Below are 23,082 nucleotides of genomic sequence, written 5' to 3' on the forward strand. Positions count from 1 at the left end.
ACTCCAGCGCGTGAGAAGTTTTCTAACGGGAATTAGAGTGCTCTAACGCTGACTCAGTAGGTAGGGAGTGTCTCGTCCCTGGGGGTGTACACCAGGGGCTGGATGACCACCTTGCCAGGGAGGACACGGGGGGATTTCTGACCAGCTAGGAAGGCGTTTAGGACAAAGGGCACCTGTATACTTCATTGTCCACCCTCAGACCTGGCCGCTTAAAGAGTCGGGTCAGTGACTGCAGCTGAGGAAAATCCAATACACTAAACAGCCAATGGGCTGGAGGGTGGGCTGGAGGTGACCCAAGCCAGAGCGAGGACGAACACTGGAGTGGCAGGGGACGGGTACACACCACTGGCCATGCTGACAAGGACCGGGGTCCTCCACTTTTCTCTGCTCCATACAGCCCCTCCCTCCCTCACTGTCGTGGTAACCTAGCAACCCAGGTGCCATGAGTGACGCTTCCAGGTCTCAAGGTGAGCTGTGCTCTCTGGGAGAGGTGAAGGAAGCCAGTGGCATCAGAGGTGGCCTCCCATGTCCCCACCCTTCTCTGCCAGCTCAGGCAGCCTGGCCTCCCCTCGGCTTCCCTGGCACAGCAGCCATCACACTGAGCCCCCGAGTTCCTCAGGGAACCTCATTCCTCTTCGTACTCCATTGTCAGGGGCCGGACCAGAGGGGTCTTCCCAAGGGGACTGACTGAATGCACTGGCGGCGGGACGGCGTGCCCCATGCCTGGCCTCACTCTTCCTCTGTGAGGGCCAGATAGTAGGATCCGCTCTCGAGGATGGACAGCACCTTGACTCTGTCCTCACAGTAACCAGCTTGTAGTCCAGGGGCTGGGCTGGGTGCAGGGAGGAAGCAGGGGACAGGCTGCCCCGCTCCCTGGCTTGGTGGGGTGGCAACCATGTCATTTCTCGGAGCCTCAGTCCTCATGGGTGCCTGGGCAGGAGGGGGTGGTGATGTTCTTACAGACAGAAAGCATCTCTAGCCCAACCAGTGCAGTATAAACGTTACTTTATATTCTTCCCACCCTGGCCCCGCTTTCCCAGGCCAGCCCTGCAGTTTCTTTGAAGGCCATTCTTGAGCCACAGGAAGGACCCATTGCCCAGCATTCTGGGCAAGAGTCCTGTCCTGCCACCTATGCGCTCTGTGTGACCTCCGGCGGGCTACTGCCCTCTGGGGCTCATAACCCACAGCTGCCCAGAGTGAGGCAGACGTGGGTGGTCCCTGAGGGGTCTTCACCTCTGACATCAAGGTGTCTCTGACTCCCCAGGTTTCCCTGTGTGTGGGCTCAGCCACCCTTTGTCCTTGGAGTGCTCTGGCTGGGTCCCCTGTACCTCCCTGGCAGGTCCAGTTTGGAGGAAGAGGGTTTAGTTTTGCATGTTTGTCTACAGCCGTTAGATCCCAAAGCCAGAGGGGTGGTCTCGGTGGTCAGCTTTCCCTTGAGGAAGCCCAGAACTGGGGAGGTGGGCAGGGAGCTGGCTAAGGGAAGGCGGGCTTGCTTCCCAAAGTAGCTCCAGTCCCCGATGACCAGCGCATCTGCAAGCCAGCCAGTGACCACCTGGCACTAATCACCTGGAGCTGGGAGTGAACATCCGGCTGCCTGGGGCAGGTGCCAACTCTGCCAGGCAGCACGTGAGGTGTGGGGCTCTCGGGTTCCCGCGGCCTTCCTGGAGGGGCAGGGTTGGGAGTGGCAGTCCCCGTGTATGGCGCTGTCAGGTGCAGTTGACAGTGGAATTCCAGCTGTGTTTCCTTGTGAACCTCAGGCCCTGCTGGGAGAGTATTCTAGGGTGGAGAAAGGACTTGGGGGAGTCTGGCCTCAGAGGACAGGGCCCTCCACCCTGTCCGTCCTTCTCCCAGTGAATAGGTATGAGAACCTTCCATACCAGGCACTGGGCAGGGCAGCCGAGTGAGAACAGCCCAGCCCAGGCTGCCGAGCACAGTCTGGCCCATTCGTCTGGGGCATGTTGCACACAGGTCTGTGCGGAGGGCCTTGCACAGGGAGAGCAGTCCCCACCACAGCGGGTCAGAAGAGCTACAGGAAGGAGGTGCACTTGAACCTGAAAGGGAGGGCAGGTATTCCCCAGGCAGGGACAGCTCTGGGGTCCCAGGGGGAGGGGACAGCCCAGGTGAAGCCCTGGCCATGCAGAAGAGCCTTGTGAGGACCATTGCTCTCGGAGGAGCTGACACTCAGTTCTCAGTGATGGGGCCACTGACGTGCAGGGTCCACTCTTAGGCACCGGCCTGCGCTTAAACCCCACTTCCGCCTGGCTCTGCCTCCCTGCATGTCCGCGGCACCTTGCATGTTAGGCCTGTGCTTTTGCTCTGGGCCCCCAGGTTGGCTAGGGCAAAGGTCACATCTTCTTCATCGCAGGGTAGGGGCAGCTGAATGGCCTTGCTGAGGCTGGAGTGGAGGCAGCTCACTCCACCCCCATGTCTTCCCACCCCCTTCTGAGCATTCCCTATACCAGGTCAGAAGGTCATCAGACATCAAACCTGGAAGTGACCTGAGAGGCCCACCTAGTCCTATCCCTTTGCTTCCTAGGTGGGGAGACTGAGACCCATAGGGGACTCACAATTGACCTGAGGCTCTCCAGCTGCCAGGTGACCCACCAACAATCAGAGATAGCGACCCCTTCCCACTGTGGGGACTGGATAGATCTCTGCACTGGCCCAAGCTGCCCCCAGCTGTCCCTCCAAGATGGCGCCTGCACTGCCCACCCGTCGCCTCTCAGTCCCCTCCATTGCCGACACCCCCACCTGCGAAGCAGCCTTACCAAGATCCTGCCTAATGGCTTTTGAACACTGCACTTATCCCCACCCCACCCCCTGCAGAACACTCCCTCTGCCCCATCTGCAGCCTGGCTTGACTGAGCTGCAGGCCTTTGGGCTCCCTCTCAGCTATCAGCAGACACGCTGGCCCTGGCATCAGCCACTGACCCCTGTGCACACACTCCAGCCTCTGGAAGCAAAGATTGGGCCTTTAGAAATTGGCACGAAAACATCATACTCTAACACAGTTTCCTATTTGGAAAGGCAGGCAGCAGGGAAAGAGATGAAAAGTCTTGAAAAATCTCATTAAAAGAGTTCTTTAGGCATTTTGGACTATGAATGACTTTTTGCAAGTTTTCGTTCCATGAGTTTTTGCAAAGGAATCTGGACAGGATGAGGGAAGCAGGACTTCAAAGCTGGAGGTCTTGAAGCTGGGGGGTAGGGAGCAGGGTGAGTGCCAGGGCCTCCCTCCCTGTGTGCCGGGCGCCTCTGCCTGCACTGGGCCCGTGCCTGGGAGACAGCGGTACTTCTTAGGCCTCGCATGATGCTGCTTCTCCTTTGACAAGGGCCCAACCCCAGTGGGGGAAATGGCCTCAAGCAGCCCTCAACAAATCCCCAAAGATAAAATACACAGCATCTTGGCAAATGTGGCCCAAATTATAACCTCAAGAGACGCTTCTGGGGTCTGGCCTGTTTCCATCAGGGTGCAACTCAGGCTTGACCACCCTGGAGCCTTCCTCAGCCCCCTAAGCTCTGTGCCAGTCAGGGGTTCACAGCCAGGGGAAGGTGTTGACACCTGTAGCTCATCTACAGACAGTCCCTGACTTGCAAAGGTTTGACTGACTTTTTTTGATTTTCTATCCTGTGAAAGCAACACAATAGAAACCGTACTTCCGGTTTGGGGTTTGATCCCTTCTCAGGCTCGCGCTGCACGGCCCAGTCCTCGTGCTGGACAGCGGCCGCGGCACTCACGAGAGGAAAGCTTGGTGCGAAAGAACACACATTACAGCTTAACACGCTTTCAACTCAGCAGGGGTTATCAGGACGTAACTGCTTCGTGAGCGAGGAGCAGCGTGTTTGGGGCTACCCGAGGCAGGAGGTGCCCGGGCAGTGCCAGAGGGAGGGGCTGGCAGGAGGGCAATGTGCAGGATGAGCAGGCCTCAGCCCTGGACCAGGCAGCGAGGGTGGCCAGGCAGGGGAATGGCACTGAGGCAGGGAGCGCGGGCTTGCGTAAGAACAACAAATAACACGCCGGTGGGAGCCAAGGAGAGGCACCGTCCTGGTCGCCAGGCGGAGGAGTTGGGGCTCTGACCCGGGACAACTGGCATCCTGAAGGTTTCAAGCAGGGTGCAGTCATGTCCTCAGAGCTAGATTCTAGCACCTTCAGTAATCCAGCGTTGGGGGACACGTGTCGGCCCCCACGTGCCCCCAAATATGCCAAGAGGCCAGGAGGTGGGCAGCATGTGGGCAGGCATTCCAGGGGGAGATCCAGGGCAGCCCTTCTCAAGATAGAGAGGGCAAAACATGGGCCTGCAGTCGGATACCTGGGTCCGAATCCTGGCTCCGTCTCTTACCTCCCGCATCATATGGAAACTGTGTAGGCCGCTGTCATAAAGCTGTTGTAAGAAGTGTAGTTGGCCCTCTGTATCTGCCGGTTTCACATCCATGGATTCAACCAACCAGACAGACAATATTTGAGGGAAAAGTTACATTGCTGCTTAATTAGACTACGTAGTCAGGCCTGGGTGGTGTCAGTGCAGAACGTGTAGGCTTGTCATTATTCCCCGAACAATACAGTGTAACAACTACTTACATAGCATTCACACTGTATTAGGTATTGTAAGTAAGTACATGGGATGGTGTGGGTAGGTTATGTGCAAATACTACGCCATTGTATATAAGGGACTTGGAGCATCCTTAGACTTTGGTACCCAAGGGGAGTCCTGGAACCAGTCCCCCACCAATGCTTAGGGATGGACAACCATGATGTAGCTCGGCAGGTGTGCCTGACCACAGCCCACAGCAGGTGCTTGGTCATGCTGGTCTCTGCTTCTCCCAACTTTCCCAGAGCCTTTAGAAAGTGCCATGGAGGCAGCATAGTGGGCAGAGCGCTGGGCTGGGTCAGGAGCTCTGGGGTGCGTCCAGGCTGTACCTGCACCTGGGTGACAGCAGGTGTCCTCTCCCTGCGCCCATGGAATGACAGTCTGGGGTTCGATCAGTACATTTGCTTCCAGGTTAAGGCCTCCAGTTAGGGCGAGGTGCCTTTCCCCTAGGTCCCAAGGATGGTGAGAAGGCTCGTCTCTCCAGGTACGGGTGGAGGGGGTGGGACAATGTATCTAACTTGATTAATGACGCCTGGCTGGTTCTTGCTTGGAGCTATGGGTTTGTCCCAGCTGCTGGGCAGTCAGCCTCCACCTGACCTCGCTTCCTGGGCTCCCTCCGGTGGAGGGTGGGGCGCTGGGCCGTGGGGCTGGGGGCTGCGCGCTGGGCGCATTTCTGTTAGAACTGCTTTTCTTTCTCTCCCCTCATTGATTTATATAGTGAAGGAGAGAGTTTTCAAACAGTAGGCATGTCTGGGTCTGGGCAGGCAGGCGAGTGATTAATCTTAGTTTGTTGCTGCTGACAGCCAGGAGCAAGAAATAATACAGGTTTGCAGGGTGGGGGTGGGGAGTGAGGAAAGGCTGCTCACCCTCCGTCCATCAGCAGGGAGCACAGACTGAGCACCCTTGTTGGGGCAGCATCTGAGGCTCCAGATGCTTGGCATTACGTTGGCTGCCCGCCCGCTCCTATGGGTGAGCCCCCAGGGCGGCCCCTCAGACCAAGCAGGGCCTCCCAGCAGTTGTGGGGCTCCCTGCACAGGATGGACCCCCGCCCCAGAATGCCTGGACTTCCATCGTTGGTTGCCCTTTCCCAGCCCTACCCCCTGAGACCAAGGCTTCAGGGAAGGCGGGGGTGTCCAGCCAGGGCACTGCCTCTCTCTGAGGAGGGGCCCTGGGTTCCTGGCCGGCTGCCTCCTGGTCCTCTGTGCCTGTCTGAGCCACCAGGTGGGTGTGAGGGCTGGGAGAGGGGGACGCCAAGGAAATAGAGAGAGGATGGCTCAGGCGGACCAGCACAGGGGTGACTGAATTAGACTCCGGGCAGACGGTAATAGGAGGAGGCAGGAGACTTGAGGGTGGGAGTGGTCAGCCCTGCAAGTAGGGGGAAGAGGGACTTTGACATGGCACTTAGAGAATGAGGAGGACTGGGCAGTAGGGGTGGCAGGGGGAGGAGCTGCACACACTGAGGACACAGCAGCCTGGGAGGAAGGAACACATCCTACTCTCCAGTCTGCTGTTTCCAGGATGGCCTACCACCAGCATCCTCCTCTTGCCCCATCCCCAGGCTAGAGGTAGCTCTGCAGCAGAAGACACGGGCTCTGAATCAGTCTGGCTCAGGCTCTTGAACTCGCTCTGCCATACTTATTAGCAGGGTGGCCTGGGGCAAAGGGACTTAATATCTCTGTGCCTCAGTTTGTCATCTATGAAATGGGTTTTACAGGTGTACCAATGAAGAGACAGTATATACGAGATGCTCAGCATGTGCCTGGCTACAGTAAGTGCTCGGTCAGTCAGCTACTGTCTTTATTATAGACTTTGGAAAACAGCCACAGGTTGAAGAAAGTTCTGTGTGGTCCAGAGCCTTGATTGTATAGGTCTGACCTAGAAGTCTGCATGCCCACACCCACTCCCCTTTGTGGGGGTGGGATTTTAGAGTGTGTGCAGGCTGCAAGTCGCGGAAATCCTGCATCACTGTAGCTGGGACTTGGAGTCACGCAGAGCTAGAGTCAAATCCAGGTTGCTCTCTTCCTGGCTGTGGACCTTGGGTGAGTCACTTAACCTCTCTGGTCTCCCGGTCCTCATGAGTGGCTGGAGAGGATGACCACCTCAGCAGGCATTCCTTTTGTTCTTCTCACTGTCCTGCTGTCCCTCTATGTCTTCAGACATGTGTTTAATGCACATTCTCATCAGAATTTGATCTGGTCTCCTGCTTAGCTCATGGGGAAACTTTTTTTTTTTTTTTGGCAAGCCAGGGTAGCAACTCTGATACCAAGTACACTGAGTAGAAATATTGGGATTTAAGGAACAGAAACACCTTGTAGATCACCTAGCCCAGTGCCTGTGCAGGTGGAGAAACTGAGGCCCAAAAAGGGGGAGAAGCTTGCCCACCTGGCTTCCCCCCCAGGCCCTGTTTCCTGCAGCATTTGCGGGGCAGGCGAGGGTGCAGTCCACGCCTTTGCTGTCACTGCTTGGAGGGCTTCGCATCCCCGGCGATGGAGGGAAAATGCACTTTCTGTTCAGTCAGTGTGCGCCGTGTCACCTCCGTCTGAAAGGTCTAAAGGAAATGCTGGAATTAGGAGCTGCTGCCATGGGCAAAACAGGCTGTCGAACGCTCTCTGCAGGAGACTCGACAGAAACAGGGAGTTCAGAGTGTGCAAGGTCCTGCCTTGCAGGGGGAAGGGACGCGCCACCACGAGACACCTCGAGGAGCAGTAGACGACGTTTCTCCGTGCCCGGGTATCCAGAGTGACTGGAATTCAAGACACTGCCCGCCGTTAACACGGCGCCTCTCCTGGACTCCTGGGCGGTGCTGCGGTGATCTGGAGCAGTGGGTTAGGGGAGTGCGAGAGAGACTGGTTCAAATCCTGGTTCTGCCTCTGGCTGGCTGTGGGCCCCAGACCAGCCACTGGCCCTTCCTTTCTGAGGGGCGGGCACGATTTGGGGGGAATGCCCCATTGTCGTTCCAATTTTCAGAGCTGTGGAGACCTGGGTTTAGGTCGCTGACATGCTTAGTGAGATGACTCATGTCAGGGCGCCTGGCAAAGTTGCTGGTACTTACATAAATAGCAAGCCTTCCTGCTGTAATAGGATGTGGTGAGAAGGGTGGGAATTATACCTTTATTTTTATAGCTGCAGAATCTGGGGCTCTCACTGTCATGGCGAGTGAGTGCAGACCTGGGATTTAACCCGGCCCAGCGCCCTCTCTCCGCGCCCTGGAGCCGCTCCCTCCGTCCGAGAAGCCCAGGCAGGGCCCAGGCAGACCCCGGGGTAGTGCGGCCCCAGGACCGAAGCCAGGTCTTTGGGCAGAACCTGTGCCTCAAGCCCATTGCCAGGCTGTTCTCTGGCACCTGTCCCAGGGCAGCGATGACAAGGAGAAGGTCAGACACCATAAAGCCCCTTCCCTCAGCTTGTTGGAGCCTGAAAACATTGGGACTTTCTCTGTCTGGCTCTGAAGTGACAGTGTCGGGATGAGTGACCCAACGGTGGAGTCACTTTCTTCTCGGGGTCTGACCCTCAAGCTGCAGAAGCGGGGAGCATCTCGGGATCTGGTGGCAGGGAGAGAGGCTGGAGTAGCTCAGAAGGTACAGTGGTGGCCTCTACAGCTGGCCAGAGAGGTTTCCAGAAGCCCCATCTGACCGTGGGTGTGTCTAGGAGCTGGGGCAGGAGTGGAGGACCAGCTGCAGAGGAGGGTGCCCCAGTTCTGGGAGGACCAGGGCCACGGGAGTGGAAAGGAGCACATGTCGAGGTAGAACAGATGAGGGTGAGGAAGCAAGGAGTCGAGGATCCCATCCTGATTTCTGAATGGCCGGGTGAGGGGTGGTGGTGCCAGCTAAACACGGACCTGGAAAGGTCGGTTCTGAAAAGACCGTGAAACACACGTCCTCCCTGACTCAGCTGCCCTCTTTCTGCCACTACCCCGAACCCAGAGGCAGAGGTGCCGCACTCCGGGTGCTCTGGAGGGGAGCAGTCTGGCAGTGCCAAGGGTGCCTGTCGGTGGACTAGGGTCTCCCCGCACCCCCCAGCCAGGCATTCAGTGTTGACTTTTGCTCCCCCGAGAGCTCCCTGGTCCCCTCCAGTGTCTGAGCTACCCCGATTACATTTCCAGCTGGTTTTTAATTATCTCGTATCAGCCCACATAAATCTGCCTGTGTGGCTCGCCCGCCAGGAGGCATTCCAACTGCCCGTCCGTCGCCAGGAAACCTCGCGTGCCCCGGGACAGCTTCCTTTCCGAGGCACTGGGTGGTCTCTCCAGATGAGAAAAGCATTTCTTTCCAATCACATTTCTAACATCTTATTAATATGACTTATTTAATAATATTTTTGCAAAAGCCATCTGGGAATGGCTTGGTTGGCGACTCGGGGAGGGCATATGGGGTGCTGCAGGGACAGGCCAGGGTGACAGATACAGACCTTATATCTGCCGTAGTGAAGGGGCAGCCATGTGGAGAAGGATGCGGGGGCGGGAGGAACCAGAGCCTGGGACCCACTGCTTCCACTCTGGAGGGTCACCTAGCGAGTAGCTTCCTGTCCCAAAGCCTCTCGGCCCCAAGGCTCAGGGACCCAGTGGAAGTGAAAGTTCTCTGTGAACTCGGAGAGGCTCTAGGAATGCAGCGGGGTTATTTGCAGAGTCTTGGTGCTTACCCAGGAAAGCATCTGTGGTCTTATCTTGCTTAGTTAGAACTAGGTAAATAACTCAGAGGCCCCCAGAGGAAATAGGATCAGCCCCCACCTAGAGCGTTTGACAGGGCTCCAGGCAACAGCTTCATCCAGCAAAATCCCAGCGTGCAGGGTCACTTACAGCCAGAAGAAGCATCTTGAGTCAGCAGGGTCAAGACCCGGGCTTTCAGATGAATAAGCAGGCACCGGAAGGGAGAAGGACCTGCCCAAGCTCCCGGTGAGTTGCTGGTGGAGCCCACGCGTGTTGACTCCTATCCTGGGGTTATTGCCCTTCTGAGCCCCAGAGCACTGTATGTTCTCCTCCCTTTTTATCCATAAACATCCTTGATGTTTGAGGCAGATTTAGAAAATTGGATGTCAGATTTTATAGCTCTTGTCTTTATTCCCACAGTTCAGAGGCTAAAGCTATAAAAATGTTTTGCTCTGTGTGTGTGTGTGTGTGTGTGTGTGTGTGTGTGTGTGATGCACCCACGTGACCCTCTCCAGCTCAGCTGGGGCAGAGACCACTTCACTTCTGGTTCTCAGTGCCTCGAACTGCCCACTGCGGACCACCCCCCTCCTTCCAGCCCTGGTGCTTTCTGCCACTTTGAATGCTTTTTTTTTCTTTTCTTTTTTTATAGATTACTTTGCCCGACAGGAATAGCAGAAACCATTGGCTTTGGCAAAACCAGCTTATTAGAAATGTTTTAATTAGAACCTTTGTTCCCCTCTATTTTCCTTTTGAAAACCCACATGCTTCTCACAGCTCCAGGCCGCTTGGGGACCAGCCTGCCACATTCTTACCCAGACTTTCAGGGCAGGGCTGGCAAACAAGTCAGCAGTGTGGCTGTCCCTGCTACATTCCTGTCGTGCATAAGGCTCTCAACCAAGGGAGGAGATGAAGGCACATCAGACTCTCAAATTCTGAGTAAGGGCAAATGCAGGTGGGTGAGCGCTGTGATAGAGGGGGGAGTGGCAGAGAATACGCGAGGGAAGAAGCAAGTCAGTCTGATGAGGGGCATCTTGGAAGGCTTCCTGGAGGAGGTGGCATTTGAATGGGGCCTTAGAGGATAATGATTTAGGGGGAAGTAACAGCAAGGTAGGATGGTTAGGTTTGGGATTAGAGGAGAGGTCTCTGCAGTGTTCCCTCTCTCTATGGTCCCAACTTGAGTTTTCAGTTGTCCACTCCACACAAGTGCCCCATTGGCCCAGGTAACCAATAATATTGTGGACAGAGACGTGCCTTGTAAACTTTGAAGTCCCAGTCAGCTGTCTCCAGCCCCCCACAGCATCCCCACTCTGTCCTCAAGGCAAGGGGCTCAGAGAGACAGGGGGCCTTACACTCTGCTGTCCCAGTTCTTCCTTTCCACAATTTCCTCCTAACCCCCAGCTTGCCAAAGAACAGGCTGTGTGCCCATGATCTCCACCTGACACTAAAGGTGTGTACCCCACCCTGGCCTCCCAAAGAGAAACACATTTGCATGGTGCCAGGTGGGCTCTTTGCAGTCCCCGGTCCTGGAGTTAGAAAGTGATCTGATCAGGCTTCTGCAGTGTGTTGTCCTCTGAGGCAGGTAGAATTATGCCACTGCTATAGATTAAAAACTCAGGGCAGTATCTGAATTCTGACGTAAATGATGGGAACACCACCGAGGCGGCAAATGCGTGAGATGGCATTCTCTGGGCACACCCACATTTCCAGTTCACAGTCTCCAAATATTAGCATACTCCCATTTTGAGTTCAGGTTTTCAGGTTAGAAAAATACTTTTTCTGTCCTGAATTGTTCCGATCTTAACCAAAGAAAATTCTTCCATGAAGAATGTAGGGTTGACTGTCGCACTTTTGTGGAGAGCTATGCTTTTAAAAAGCAATCTGTTCCAATAGTAACTTTTTGGAACTCAATTACTTGCAGCCATGCTGGGGAAAAAAAGATAATTAGTATGGTCAAACCCTAGCCAAATAATAAAATGAAAGCTTTGTTGTGTATCAAGGCAGAAATCAATTTCAAGAGGGAGCAAAGAGCCAGAGATTTAATTTTGAGTAAATTCTCCACCCTGTCATGGATGGAGGTTGTCAAGAAGCTGCCAGAATGAACGCCCAACACAAGAGAATGTGATCTCCAGAACCCAGATGACCCTCGCTCATTGCATAAGTCGCCTTTCCTCTCAGAACGTGGAAGGACTTTCCTATGGGCACAGCCATCCGGGGTTGAACAGGTGGAGAGTGAGCTCCCCGACACTGGGAGTAAGCAATGAAAGCTGGATGCTAAATGTTGTGAATTGTACAAAGGAGTTTCCATCATCAGATAGAATTAGAATGGTGGTGCTCAAGTTTGAATGTCCATCAGAATCTCTTGGAGAACATGCTAAAAGCAGATTCTGGTTCCAAATAGACCTAGAGGCTGCAGGCTTGACAAGTCCCAGGGACTCGTGTGAGTCTCTGGAGCACGTTTGAAGACACTTTCTGAGTTGCCTTCCAGCCCTGGGGCTCTGGGGTGTCTGTAATAAAGGTGAGTCCTTCTATTTAACATCTGAATAGTCAGTGATTCCTTCCTCATCATGGGGTGTGAGCATCTCCATGTGCCAAGCTTCAAAGGTTTGAGGCTTGTGGGACATTGATGGTCATCTACGCCTGTCCCTTCCTTGTATGGACGAGGACACTGAGGCCTGAGAGGGCAGGAGCCAGGACTGGGACCCGGTCCCCAATGTCCAGTTCAGAGCTCTTTTCACTTGCTTTTTCAGTGGACTTTAGGGAACATCATAAACTGCTCCCCATTTCACAGATGAAGAAACTGAGGCCCAGTCCCCACGGACTGTTAGGAGTTTTTCCACTGAGAACCACTGTCATTCATGTGGTTTGCAAAAGCCCCTTAGTCAGGGTGTCTGAGTGGTTTACAGTCAACTGTAGCCTTTGAAATGCCAGGGAGAACAGGATCCCCAGACAGGTGCAGGGTGGCCGAGCAGGGAGAGCTGTTGTAACTTGCAGTTTGTAAAGGCCCCTCTGGATTTCCCTTATTTACTTACTTATTTATTTATTATAAGTAAAATTGTAAGTTGGATCTGGTGCTTTTTGGGTGAGTCCTCTTCCTTGCTGTGCGGATGAATCCCTGGGTCAGTTAGCAGGGGAAGCCCCCGCCCAGGAAGGCGCTGGCAGGAAGGGGAGGGTACTAAGGGTACAACTGTGCTTTAAGGCGAAGGATGGTAATTGGGGGGATTGCTGCTTCCGTCCCCCTTCCTGCACGCCCACCTCCATCCCCACCCTCCACCTCCTCCCTGCCAATTGGGAGCCTGCAAAGGGTACTGGTGGTGTGGAGAGTCCTCTCCAGCTGATGGCACAGTGGTGGGGGTGGGGCGTTCTGGCCCCTGCGTCGCTGGAAATGGGAACAAATCTCCACCCCCTGGGCCTCATCGTCACCTGTAAAATGAGGACAGGGAACCAGATGGTCTCAGAAGCCTCTGCTCAGTGTCTTGTCTCCCTCAGAAATGTTGACTACAGAGCAATACACACAGCCAGCCCTTAATAAACGCCACTGGCGTCTGTCCAGTATATTTTAAGCAAAAAAGCCTCTTTCCTTCTCATTTCTATTCTGTTTTCATGTGGACCCCTCGTGTAACAATGTGCTCTCAAGAGTGTCCGCAGTATTACTTGATGCTAGGGGAAATTGGTCGCAGGAAGTAAACACCCTGCCCGTTGTCCCCGGCAACAGAGCTGGGGCCAGACCCTGGGCCTCCCGCCCTAGCCAGGAGGGCTGCCCAGCTGGAGGAGGTGGTCCTGCAGCCAGGAGGCTGCCTGGCCATCCATGGCTTCTGGGCTGCAACACGGCTGTGAACCACATACCAGACAGACGGGCAGATTCGCTCAGTGCTCAGCCTGGGCAGCACGACACACCAGATGGGCAGCAACTTGTACGCAGGCTCCTACAGAGCGGCGGCCGGGTGGGGCAGGGTGCAGCCCTGTCAGAGCCCTGAGCCTCAGCACCTGGCAGACTTGCTCATGCACTATCCATCCCAGACCTCAGCACAGCCCTTATGGGCGGAGGGCGAACGTTCAGTTACACAGACAAGGAAACAGGCACGCCTCACCAGTGGCAGGGTAGCCACTCGGACCCGGCCCTGTTTAGCAGCATCCCCAGCTTCCACGAAATGCAGCAGCACCCATGTTTCCAGACATTGTTCGCACGTGGTGGGTCCTGTGCCCTCGTGTCTGGAGCCGACCGCTCCCTCGCCCAGGAGTGCCTCCTTGCCCCACTCCCAGCCTCACCGGTTGACTCCGGGTTTCCAGCTCCCCTTTACCTGTAAAAGCCATTGTGCCCCACAGCTGCTTTGCCCAACAGGTGTGGCATGTTCCTCCCCCAGCATCTGTTGGTTGGGGGGCAGGGGACGGGGGTTATTGGGAACAGCCTGGAACACTTCACAGCCAAGCTGTTTGGCAAGTTCTGTGCTTAAGCCCTTAAATAAGGAGCCACATAACCCAGCCTTTGTCAAGGGTCCGCGCATCCTTCACAGGGAGGGTCTCACTCTCACTCTCACCGTGACCGTGAGGCTGGCCCCTGTCACGCCCTTTTCACAGGTGGAGCTGAGGCGCTGGCAGCTGGTGAGGGCTTTGTCCTCGGCACTACTGAAGCCGGGGCAGGGTCCCTCTGCTCTGGGCGCTGTCCTACGCGCAGCAGGCTGTTTAGCAGCATCCCCGGCTTCCACCTAAATGCAGCAGCACCCATGTTTCCAGACATTGTCCAGTATCCCCAGGAGAGGATGGGCTGGGAGGGGCCTGTCCTGTGGAAGGACCGCCTGGGCCTGAGTGCTTTGTCATTGTGCCTTCCCCAAAGCTGGGGTCCACTGTGCCCTGTGCTGTCCCACCTTTCTCCCTGCGTAAGGACTCGCCATCCTGCCCTGCTTTGCCTCCTGGCTGGTACTTGGGTGGCCCCACACTCTTGGGATGTCCCTCATTGGCTTCAGAACTTCAGCACGGGAGGGGACCCCTTCCCCTTTCCCAGGAGGGGACACTGAGGGCCCAGGGAGCGGAGACTTGCCCAGCCAGTGCCATCAGTGGGATCATAGTTTGAACCCCAGGTGCCTGACTTCAGTCCAGCCACCACCAACCCCACCTATTCCAAACACAAGGGCCTTCACATTCCTAGAAAAGTCCTCAATTAGCGGTAAGGGGGGGGGCACTTCAGACCCTCTTTCCCCTTCTAGAGCTCTGACATTTCTCACATAGCCCCCCACCCCGCCTCACTCCTCCCCTTACAGTTTTCAAGTATCATTACCTCCTGCTTACACACCTCCAGTAATGGGAGGCTCACTCTCTACACTGTCAACCTTGATCATCAAAATCCTCCTGCCTAACACTTGTTAGGTCTTCTCCTGAGAAAATTGTCCCAAATGGTTTTGTTCTGACCTACCTGCCGCTGCGTGTGGCGCCCAGCGAGCCTGATGCATCCCCATGTTGCCGGAGAAGCGTCGGCTTGCTCCTCTGCCGGGAGACGGCTTCTTGTCATGATTTACTGAAGGCCCTTCCCCCGGCCTCCAGCCTGGAGCTTGAGAAATGCCCGGGTGTCTCAGGAAGGCTAATTGCTGCCGATGCATTTATTGAAATCTAATTATTTGGTTGTAAATCAAGTCGTTTGGCTCAGCGGCGTTTACATTTGAACCTTCGTCTGGAATAAGCTATCCTATGTGTTTTTGGCTTGTCACTATGACAAAGCTGTTTCAGAAGGGAGAGGGGGTGTGCATATATTTGCTGTGTGACCTCGTAAGCCCCTTCTCCCAGCTCCCTGGACTCCTCGGACCTCTCGGCTGGACAAGGCCTCCGTGCCCTGACTCCACGCACTGCCCAGTCAGGAGAGAACCCCCTCACACAGCTAGGACTACTCCCATGCATGTCCCCTGGCCCTGATGTGACCCTCACTGTGACCTGAACAAGTTGTCTGTCCCTTCAGTCCTTGGTCTCTGCAGCTGGCACCTTGCAGGTAATGCCAGCCCTGCCTGCTTCTCTGCGAAGCCGCAGGTTGGTCCAGCATGGACCAAGGGTGGCAGTAGCGATCGTGGTACACCTTTGGGTTTCAAGCTCCCATGCCCTGTGCTGGAAGTTCACAGCATGTGCACATGCTGGCTTGCAGCAGGCCCAGGGCTGTCCTCTGCATGCGCACAGACTGTTTCTAGAGTGGCTGCACCTTGCTCACAGGTGCGGCAAGGAGAGCTTCTCTATAGACCCATGGAAATAGCCCATCTCCCTGGAGCTCAGAGAGAAGTTGGGAGGGTGGTCGGCTGTCCACATCCCAGAGCCATCTCCTTGCAGAGGCAGCATGGCCCACCGCAGGGTGGGGTTATGGCAGGAACCACCTACTCTGCACCCTCCTGGCCACAGAGGCAGAGGTATCTTGCCATGGTCACCCTCCAGACTACCTCCCTCCAGGAGCTCGCTTGCCCAGGTCACAGCAGACCATCGTTAGAGCCAGGCCTCTTTTGATTGAGTTTACATCCATATTCACTACAACTTGAGTGCACGCCTACGGGGACAGAGGGCCCATTGCTGGTCTCGTGCCCTGTCCATGCTGAGCACAGGGTGGTATTCCCAGGGCCCTGAGACTGAGCCCCGGTTGCTGCTGCTGTGTTCATGGAGGTCAGGAGACCTGTGACACCCCCCCCCCCCCGACGGTTATCCTGCAACCAGTTGTTGAATGTGTTTCAAAGGTACAGTCTCTTTCCATCTCTGCTCTCATGGATCTGGCCCCAGGAATCTGAACAGTGTAAGATTCATGTTTAATTAAAAGGACTCCACAAGAGGAGGTCCATTTAGACCAAAACATGCATCCATTCAGAGATCTGCTGGGCTTTGGAGGGAACTAGTCTGACATTCATGTTTTGTTTATTTAGGCCTGGGCAGGGGCCACTGACCAGCTCAGTAGCCCAGGGAATGATTTCTTTTAGAATCCCAAGGTAAGAGAAAGGTTTGACCCATTCTCCCCTGTGGCCTCCTTCAGGCAAGACCTCTCTGACTTAAGGGGCACCTGCCATTGTACCCCTGCGGGTGTGACCGACCTTGTGGGTGCTCCCCATGGCTCTGTCCCTCACTAAACTTGCTCTACAGAACCTCGCTGGTTTGTCTTGGGACCAGTGCTGACCAGACAAAGCAGCCGCTGTGTCTGGCCTTGGAGGAGGCAGCTTCTACCCTGGCTGGGCCACAGGAGGGGACAGGGTGGAGCGGTCACCAGCCTGCCCTTGGGAGCTTACAGTCCAGAGGTCCTCATTTCCCTGCCTCAGTGTAAACCTCACTAGATAGCTGCTGGCTGGCTGGCTGGCTGGCTGGCCAAACAGACTGTGTGCCAGGCACCTGCTGAGAAATATCACAACAAACAGACAGGGTTCTTGACCTCGGGAGCTGCGGGAAAGCCATGTCTCAAGACAGAATCCGAAGGGCCACCGGGACACCTGGGTTCCGCCAGTTGGGTGGCTGAGCAGGGAAGACGAGGTGCTGTGGCAGCTTCGGGGCCCTGGATGCTTATCCCGGGCTTAGAAGAGAACACAGGCTTCCGGGTCAGACAGGCATAGTGAAGTCCTGGCCCCACCGTGCCGTGGGGCGGCACACAACCTCCCCCGGCCTCAGTGTCCCCGTCTGTAAACCGTGAGTGTTACACCAACCCCGCAACACGGCTGCAGGCTTCGGTGAGATAACCAGCAACAGCCCAGGTGGTGCCTGGTCGCCAACAGTGTGGTGTCGTTCATCCTGCAGTGGCCGTGGGGAGCCGAGGGACAGTGTGCCGGGGCGTCTCCCCGAAGAGAGCAGCTCCCCAACCACCTTTCAACAGAGGTGAACCAGACGGACCCCTCTGGGTGGATCCCTGCCACTGGCTCCTACACGCTAGTCCCAGAGGGCAGTTTCCTCGCCTTCTCCCACATAAATATTATATGCAAGTATTTTTAAGTCATTTCATCATGAAAAGAAGCGATTTAACATAACTGTTACCCGCGACTCTTCATGAAATATGCATCAAGCAATTAGGTCTAAAAGCGAGGGGTGAGGCCCCGCACCCTGCTCAGGCCGGCAGCTGCGGGCTGAGTGATGTTTTATTAAAGCCCGTGATTATGAGACGAGGTGGGGCCTGTTATTAGGCCGCACACCAGGCATGTTTGATGATCCCGGTGATGAGGAGCTGCTTTTTGTGATGATAATGAGCGATCTGAAGGCCTTGACAGCCCTGGCACCCCCAGCCTCGCACGCCTCACAGGACTCATTAGACAGGTCACCCACCGGAGACATCCCTAATTGTGGCTGTGCTCTCGCAAGATGTCCTATCAAAGGAGACAGGGCTGACGCAGGAACTTGGCAGGTGGTGGCAGCCTGTCTGCACTCTCCAGGGACTGATGCCTTTCCAGAAGCGATGTGGAAGGTGGGGCGGTCCTGGGTCCTCTGTGCTGAGGCCCACCTTGCTGTGTGCATTGGGCCAGAGTGTTGCTCTCTCTGAACTCACTGTCCACCCAAGTGCCCAGGAGGGTGAGAGGACACGGTCCCCAGGCCACTCCAGCTCCGGCAGTGTCGTCCGGAGCAGCCCAGCAGCCCTGTGCGTGCTGGTTATCTGAATGCACCCTCCGTCCTCCCCAACGTTTTCATTTTTTCCTCTTTATGTTTGATGTCTTCTGTACAGAGTTGGGTGTCGTTAAAGCCATCCCTGGCAGCTGTTTTTAAAAATTGAGCTGCTGTTGGGCGGCATCCCGTGGCTTCCTTGTGACGGATCGGGATGTGTAGCACAGCACCTCTCTTGGGTGTGTTTTACAAGGTTTCACCTGACCTTCGTGTGAGTCAGGACTTGACAGATTGTCTCATCAAGGAAGCCTGCCCTGGGGTCCACCACCCTGCCTGTGGCTGGGGCTCCACTCATCAGGACAGCCGTCCCCCACCCCTGCGATGGCCTCTCTGTCTCTGACCCGCCGTCAGCCCTGCAGCAGGGACCTTGGGGGCCGAGGCTGTGGGTCGAGCAGTCACTTGGTCAGTTCCTGCTGCCTCTGGCTGCACCCTCCCTGGTTGGAAAAGGCCTGCAGAGAGGGAAGCGCAGCGCCGCCGCTGGTCACTGTGTGGCCTTGGGTCAGCCACCTCCCCACTGAGCCTCCGCGCTCGGCACGTGGCCCGGCTCACAGGAGGTGCCCAGGAAAGGTCAGCCCTGAAGGCCATCTGGGCAGGTGTCCAGCGAGAGCAGGGCGGGGCCCAGGGCAGCAGTGGAGGGGCTGTGAGGCTGCCTCCGGGCCCCTCCTGCGAGGGCCCTCACGGAGTAGGCAGAGACTGTGCCCACACACGGAATCCAGGACCTTAGGCCCAGAAGTGCCCTCAGGGGACAGAGCCTACACCGTCCATGGTCCAGAGGACCGCCGGGTGCAGGGCCTGAGCCCAGGAGAAGGGCCACTGCAGGGGTTTCCATTGTGAGGGCCAGCTTTCGGCCTTTCTACCTCTGCCAGGGATTAGTCAGGCCTGGGTCACACTGGGGGTCACAGGGCCTGAGTTCTCTGCTTTGGTCTCTGAACTTCATGACTGGCCTGCCTCCTTGGTCCAGCCAGCTCGGTTAGAACTAGAATGTATCTAAATACAGGCGTCAGGAATGAACAGTAGACCTGGAGACTCAGGAGGGAGTTCAGGGAGAACACGGCTGCCCCACCCCAAGCGCCATGTCTGTTGAAGTGGGGACATCAGTGCAGCATTTCTGGTACCTGGCGGTCATTTCGAGCCTGTGGCCTGGAACAGAGGAGCTTCTGCTCCTACCTCTGGCTCTGTTCGCTGTGGCCACTGTCCTGGCCCATGGCCCTTGCTGGATGTCCTAACAACTGTGGGAAACTGTCCTGTTAGCCCATATGAGCTACTTTCCTTAATCTCCTTAGAACGTAAATGTGCTCTCCCTGCATCTTCATACCTGGGGTACCAGCAGAGCCCTGGCATCAGACTGCTCACGGCCAGCTGCTCAGATCCTGTCCTACACAGCCTGTGCTTTGCACCCCAGCCGCACATCTGTGAGAATCATGGTCTGGTACCCCAAAACATGACTCCACTCAACTCACAAGGTCACACCCCTCCTTGCCTGAGCCTGAACTCCCCTGCAGATCCAGCCCCTGCTCTCCCCGCACCCACCCCAAGTGGCCTCTGAAAGCGCAAAGCTTTCTTAGCTATTCCCAGTTTTCTTAGCTTCATTCCAGCAAGTCCGGCCCTTCGCAGCCAGCAGAGATCCGCTCTCTCTCCGGTGCGGCGGGTGGCCGAGTCTCCGGTCCGACGGGGTGTGCATTTTTCACTTCATGCACACACCCTTTCATTTCTAACAGCTTCCACAAGTGCGCCTCCTGCTTCTCAGATGTGTCGCGGCAATTCTCCAATGAAATGACCCTTCACTGAGGAGCAGAACTTGCCACAGGCTCTGTAATTAGAACATTGTCAGCCTTAAAAAATCTTGATTTAAATTTCAGTGCTTTACAGGAATTATTCTCTCTTGAAACATAATTGCTCTGCAAACGATTTCCTTTAAGCCGAGGGTGACATCTCTAAATACATTATTATGAGCAGATGTATTGCTCAGTGCCTGCACTTCATTAAGCATTTGCTCTGCCCATCTGAAAATGGTCCAAATGGACATGTTAATAGGACAGGCGCTCTTCAGCGAGGGAGCTCAGTCCTAACTGGGAGAGGTGTGCAAGCCCTCCAGTGCCCCCATGAGTGTGCAAGCCCTCCAGTGCTGGCTGGGAGAGGTGTGCAAGCCCTCCAGTGCTGACTGGGAGGGGTGTGCAAGCCCTCCAGTGCTGGCTGGGAGAGGTGTGCAAGCCCTCCAGTGCCCCCATGAGTGTGCAAGCCCTCCAGTGCTGGCTGGGAGAGGTGTGCAAGCCCTCCAGTGCTGACTGGGAGGGGTGTGCAAGCCCTCCAGTGCTGACTGGGAGAGGTGTGCAAGCCCTCCAGTGCCCCCATGAGTATGCAAGCCTTCCAGTGCTGACTGGGAGAGGTGTGCAAGCCCTCCAGTGCTGGCTGGGAGAGGTGTGCAAGCCCTCCAGTGCTGGCTGGGAGGGGTGTGCAAGCCCTCCAGTGCTGACTGGGAGAGGTGTGCAAGCCCTCCAGTGCTGACTGGGAGAGGTGTGCAAGCCCTCCAGTGCTGACTGGGAGAGGTGTGCAAGCCCTCCAGTGCCCCCATGAGTATGCAAGCCCTCCAGTGCTGACTGGGAGAGGTGTGCAAGCCCTCCAGTGCTGGCTGGGAGAGGTGTGCAAACCCTCCAGTGCTGACTGGGAGAGGTGTGCAAGCCCTCCAGTGCTGGCTGGGAGAGGTGTGCAAGCCCTCCAGTGCCCCCATGAGTGCAGCCAGAGCTATGAGAGCCCGAGCTTAGAAAGAAACTATGTCCAGAGAGAGTGCTCAGCCTCACCAGAGGTGGGCTTTGGTCTCTCGGAAGCCAGGCCCCTGGGAGCCTGGTCACAAGTTGTCAGTTTCCAGGGAAGATACTTGGAGAAGGCAGCGGGAGGTGGGAGCCCCAGCTTCTCACTAATTGACACACTCGGTATTGTGGACTGGGCTTGGAAACCACAGCATCCACAGATGTGGGAGAAAATCATAGGGCCTGGCTTGGAACTGAGTGGGCAGGAAAAGGGCAGCCTGGGCAAACGCAGGTTGACGGAGGTGTGAGAGAGCTGATGGTGAGAGATCCGACGTGCAGGAGCCCTGGGGCGGGGGGGGGAGGTGTAAGAGGTCCCCTCCAGCCAGGCGGAAGCAGCGTGGCCTTTGCTGCCTATGAGCTGCACCCCACCTGGCATGCTGGTACAGCTGGTGGGCTGCAAGGGTCATGATCTCCAAGGAACCCACCCACTCCCCTTTCAGCAGATGCTGGGCCTGGTGGACACAGACCTTGCTCTGTGGGGAATGGGGAGTATGGGTAAGGAATTAAAATATTAGAAGGCAAATGCTGATTGGAGGCATGATCCTCCATCATGTGCTGATCCTCGGTGCAGTCAGAGGAAGGAAGGAGCTCTCTCTGCCTGTGGGAGCCTGGAAGACTTCCTGGCAGAGGAAACACTTGGGCTGGGCCTTAGAGAAGGAGGCAGGGTTTGCTGAGAGAGGGAGGGAAGAGGGGAGAGTGCCTGCCAGGGACAGCACTGAGAAAGAACATACATCCCCCCTTTATTCCATCGGCTAAAATTAATCACATGGCCATGGCTGCAGGGAAGCGGGGGACTGGAGTCCCAGCTGGGCAGTCCTTTCCCAGTGACAGTTCCTACTGTATTGAAGGGCAAGCATTGGCTTACCTGTCGTTCCTGCCACACCGTGTCCTCATCTGTCAGCTGGTGGTGATGACTCCTGCCCTGCCCACCTGTGGGGCATGGGGACTCACACCTTGCACCTTCCAGGCAGGGCTTAGATACGTGATTGCACGAGTAACAGAAGAGGGGCGAGGCTTGGGCAAGACTCCTGCAGTGTTGTTTGCTGCTGGCCCCTGGTTCGGTGCTGGGACTCGGGGAGCTACTAGGTGCGGCTGCATTTTGGCTGGGCCAGGGCTTTGGCCCTGGCTTGAAGAGGTGCTTCATGGCTGGGGTCTCTTCTGTCCCAGGCAGAAGGAACCCTTGCACCTTAGCAGGAATTTAGCCAGAGGGATAGTTCTCCCGGATAATGACTATAAATACATGACCTGTCCTTGTTCACAGCAAAATTGAGTGGCTCTCTGAGAAATTGTTTTCACAGTCCTCAGCCCTCCCACACCTGTCCCCTCACCCTGAGCGGCGTGGCTGCATTGGCCTTGGCCATTCTGCAGATCCTCGTAACCTCTGTGTTTTGTTCACAGGAGCAACCAGGGCTTTATGCACATGAAACTGGCCAAAACCAAAGAGAAATACATTCTGGGGCAGAACAGCCCCCCGTTCGACAGTGTCCCAGAAGTCATCCACTACTACACCACCAGAAAGCTGCCCATCAAAGGGGCTGAGCACCTGTCCCTTCTCTACCCTGTGGCTGTGCGGACCCTGTGAGAGGACCAGCCTCACCTGCTCTGTGACAGGGCCCAGACCGGGAGGAGCTGCAGCCCCCGCCGACGGCCCGGCCGCTGTTGCCAGCCGTGTCCAGTTCGTGTCGTGTGTATGGTACTAGCACACCACTGCATGTCTCTAGAATGCTGTTGCCACCACGGGGGCTGGAAAAGACCTGGATAGACAGAGGGATGGCCAACAAGCCACCCCAGCCCCCACCCCCACCCCCTCGAGTTTCTGTGAATTAACATATTTGCAAATCCAAAGAGATGCCTTCCAGGATGAACAAGGGAGAGCAGCTCCGAGGGGCCGCCTGGGCTGCAGCCCTTTGTTCTCCAGCCGTCAGGAATTCACACCTGTGTATGGGCACAGCTTCCCCCCTAGGCCCACGGTGCTGGGAGCCAAGTGCTCGTGCTCGTTGAGCCCAGAAGGCCCCTGGAGTCCTGCCTCTCCTCTGGTGTGTGTGTGTCTGTGTGTGAGTGTGAGCACATATGTGAGAGGACATTGTCACACACAGATGTAAGCCCACCACTTCCAGTCACTCAGTGTAATCATTAGATCGTAAAGGAATCATTGTGTGGTCAAAAGAGGATTCAATTATTTATGAATAGGGTGTGTAAATAAAATAGTCATTTAATATATATTCTCTCTCTTTTTTTTTTTTTTTTTACATATATTACAGAGGGTCTCTGAAGGGGGCAGTGCTTACCTCCTGGTGTAGGAGGAGGGGGAACAGCCCAGCTCAGGGCGGAGTCAGTGGGCGGGGCAGAGGTTTCCTTTGTCCCCTGAGAGCCATCTGCAGGAAGGTGCAGCCAGATCCGTGGTTATGGCTCTAGCAATGGTAGCCTCAACTGTTAGCCCGACACCAGGCTCTCCCCT

General features: G+C 55.9%; 1 protein-coding gene across 1 annotated transcript in view; it reads left to right on the forward strand.

Annotated features, from left to right (window-relative positions):
* Positions 1-22,423, forward strand: part of SHB (SH2 domain containing adaptor protein B) — a 125,436-nt gene extending 103,013 nt beyond the window's left edge. Inside the window, exon 6 of the mRNA XM_036261229.1 lies at positions 22,023-22,423. Coding sequence (XP_036117122.1) covers positions 22,023-22,206 — 184 coding nt within the window. The 3' untranslated portion in view covers positions 22,207-22,423. The remainder of the gene's footprint in view (positions 1-22,022) is intronic.
* Positions 22,424-23,082: the final 659 nt, after the last annotated feature.

The sequence above is a fragment of the Molossus molossus genome, unplaced genomic scaffold (assembly GCF_014108415.1).
Source record: "Molossus molossus isolate mMolMol1 unplaced genomic scaffold, mMolMol1.p scaffold_m16_p_14, whole genome shotgun sequence".
NCBI lineage: Eukaryota > Metazoa > Chordata > Mammalia > Chiroptera > Molossidae > Molossus > Molossus molossus.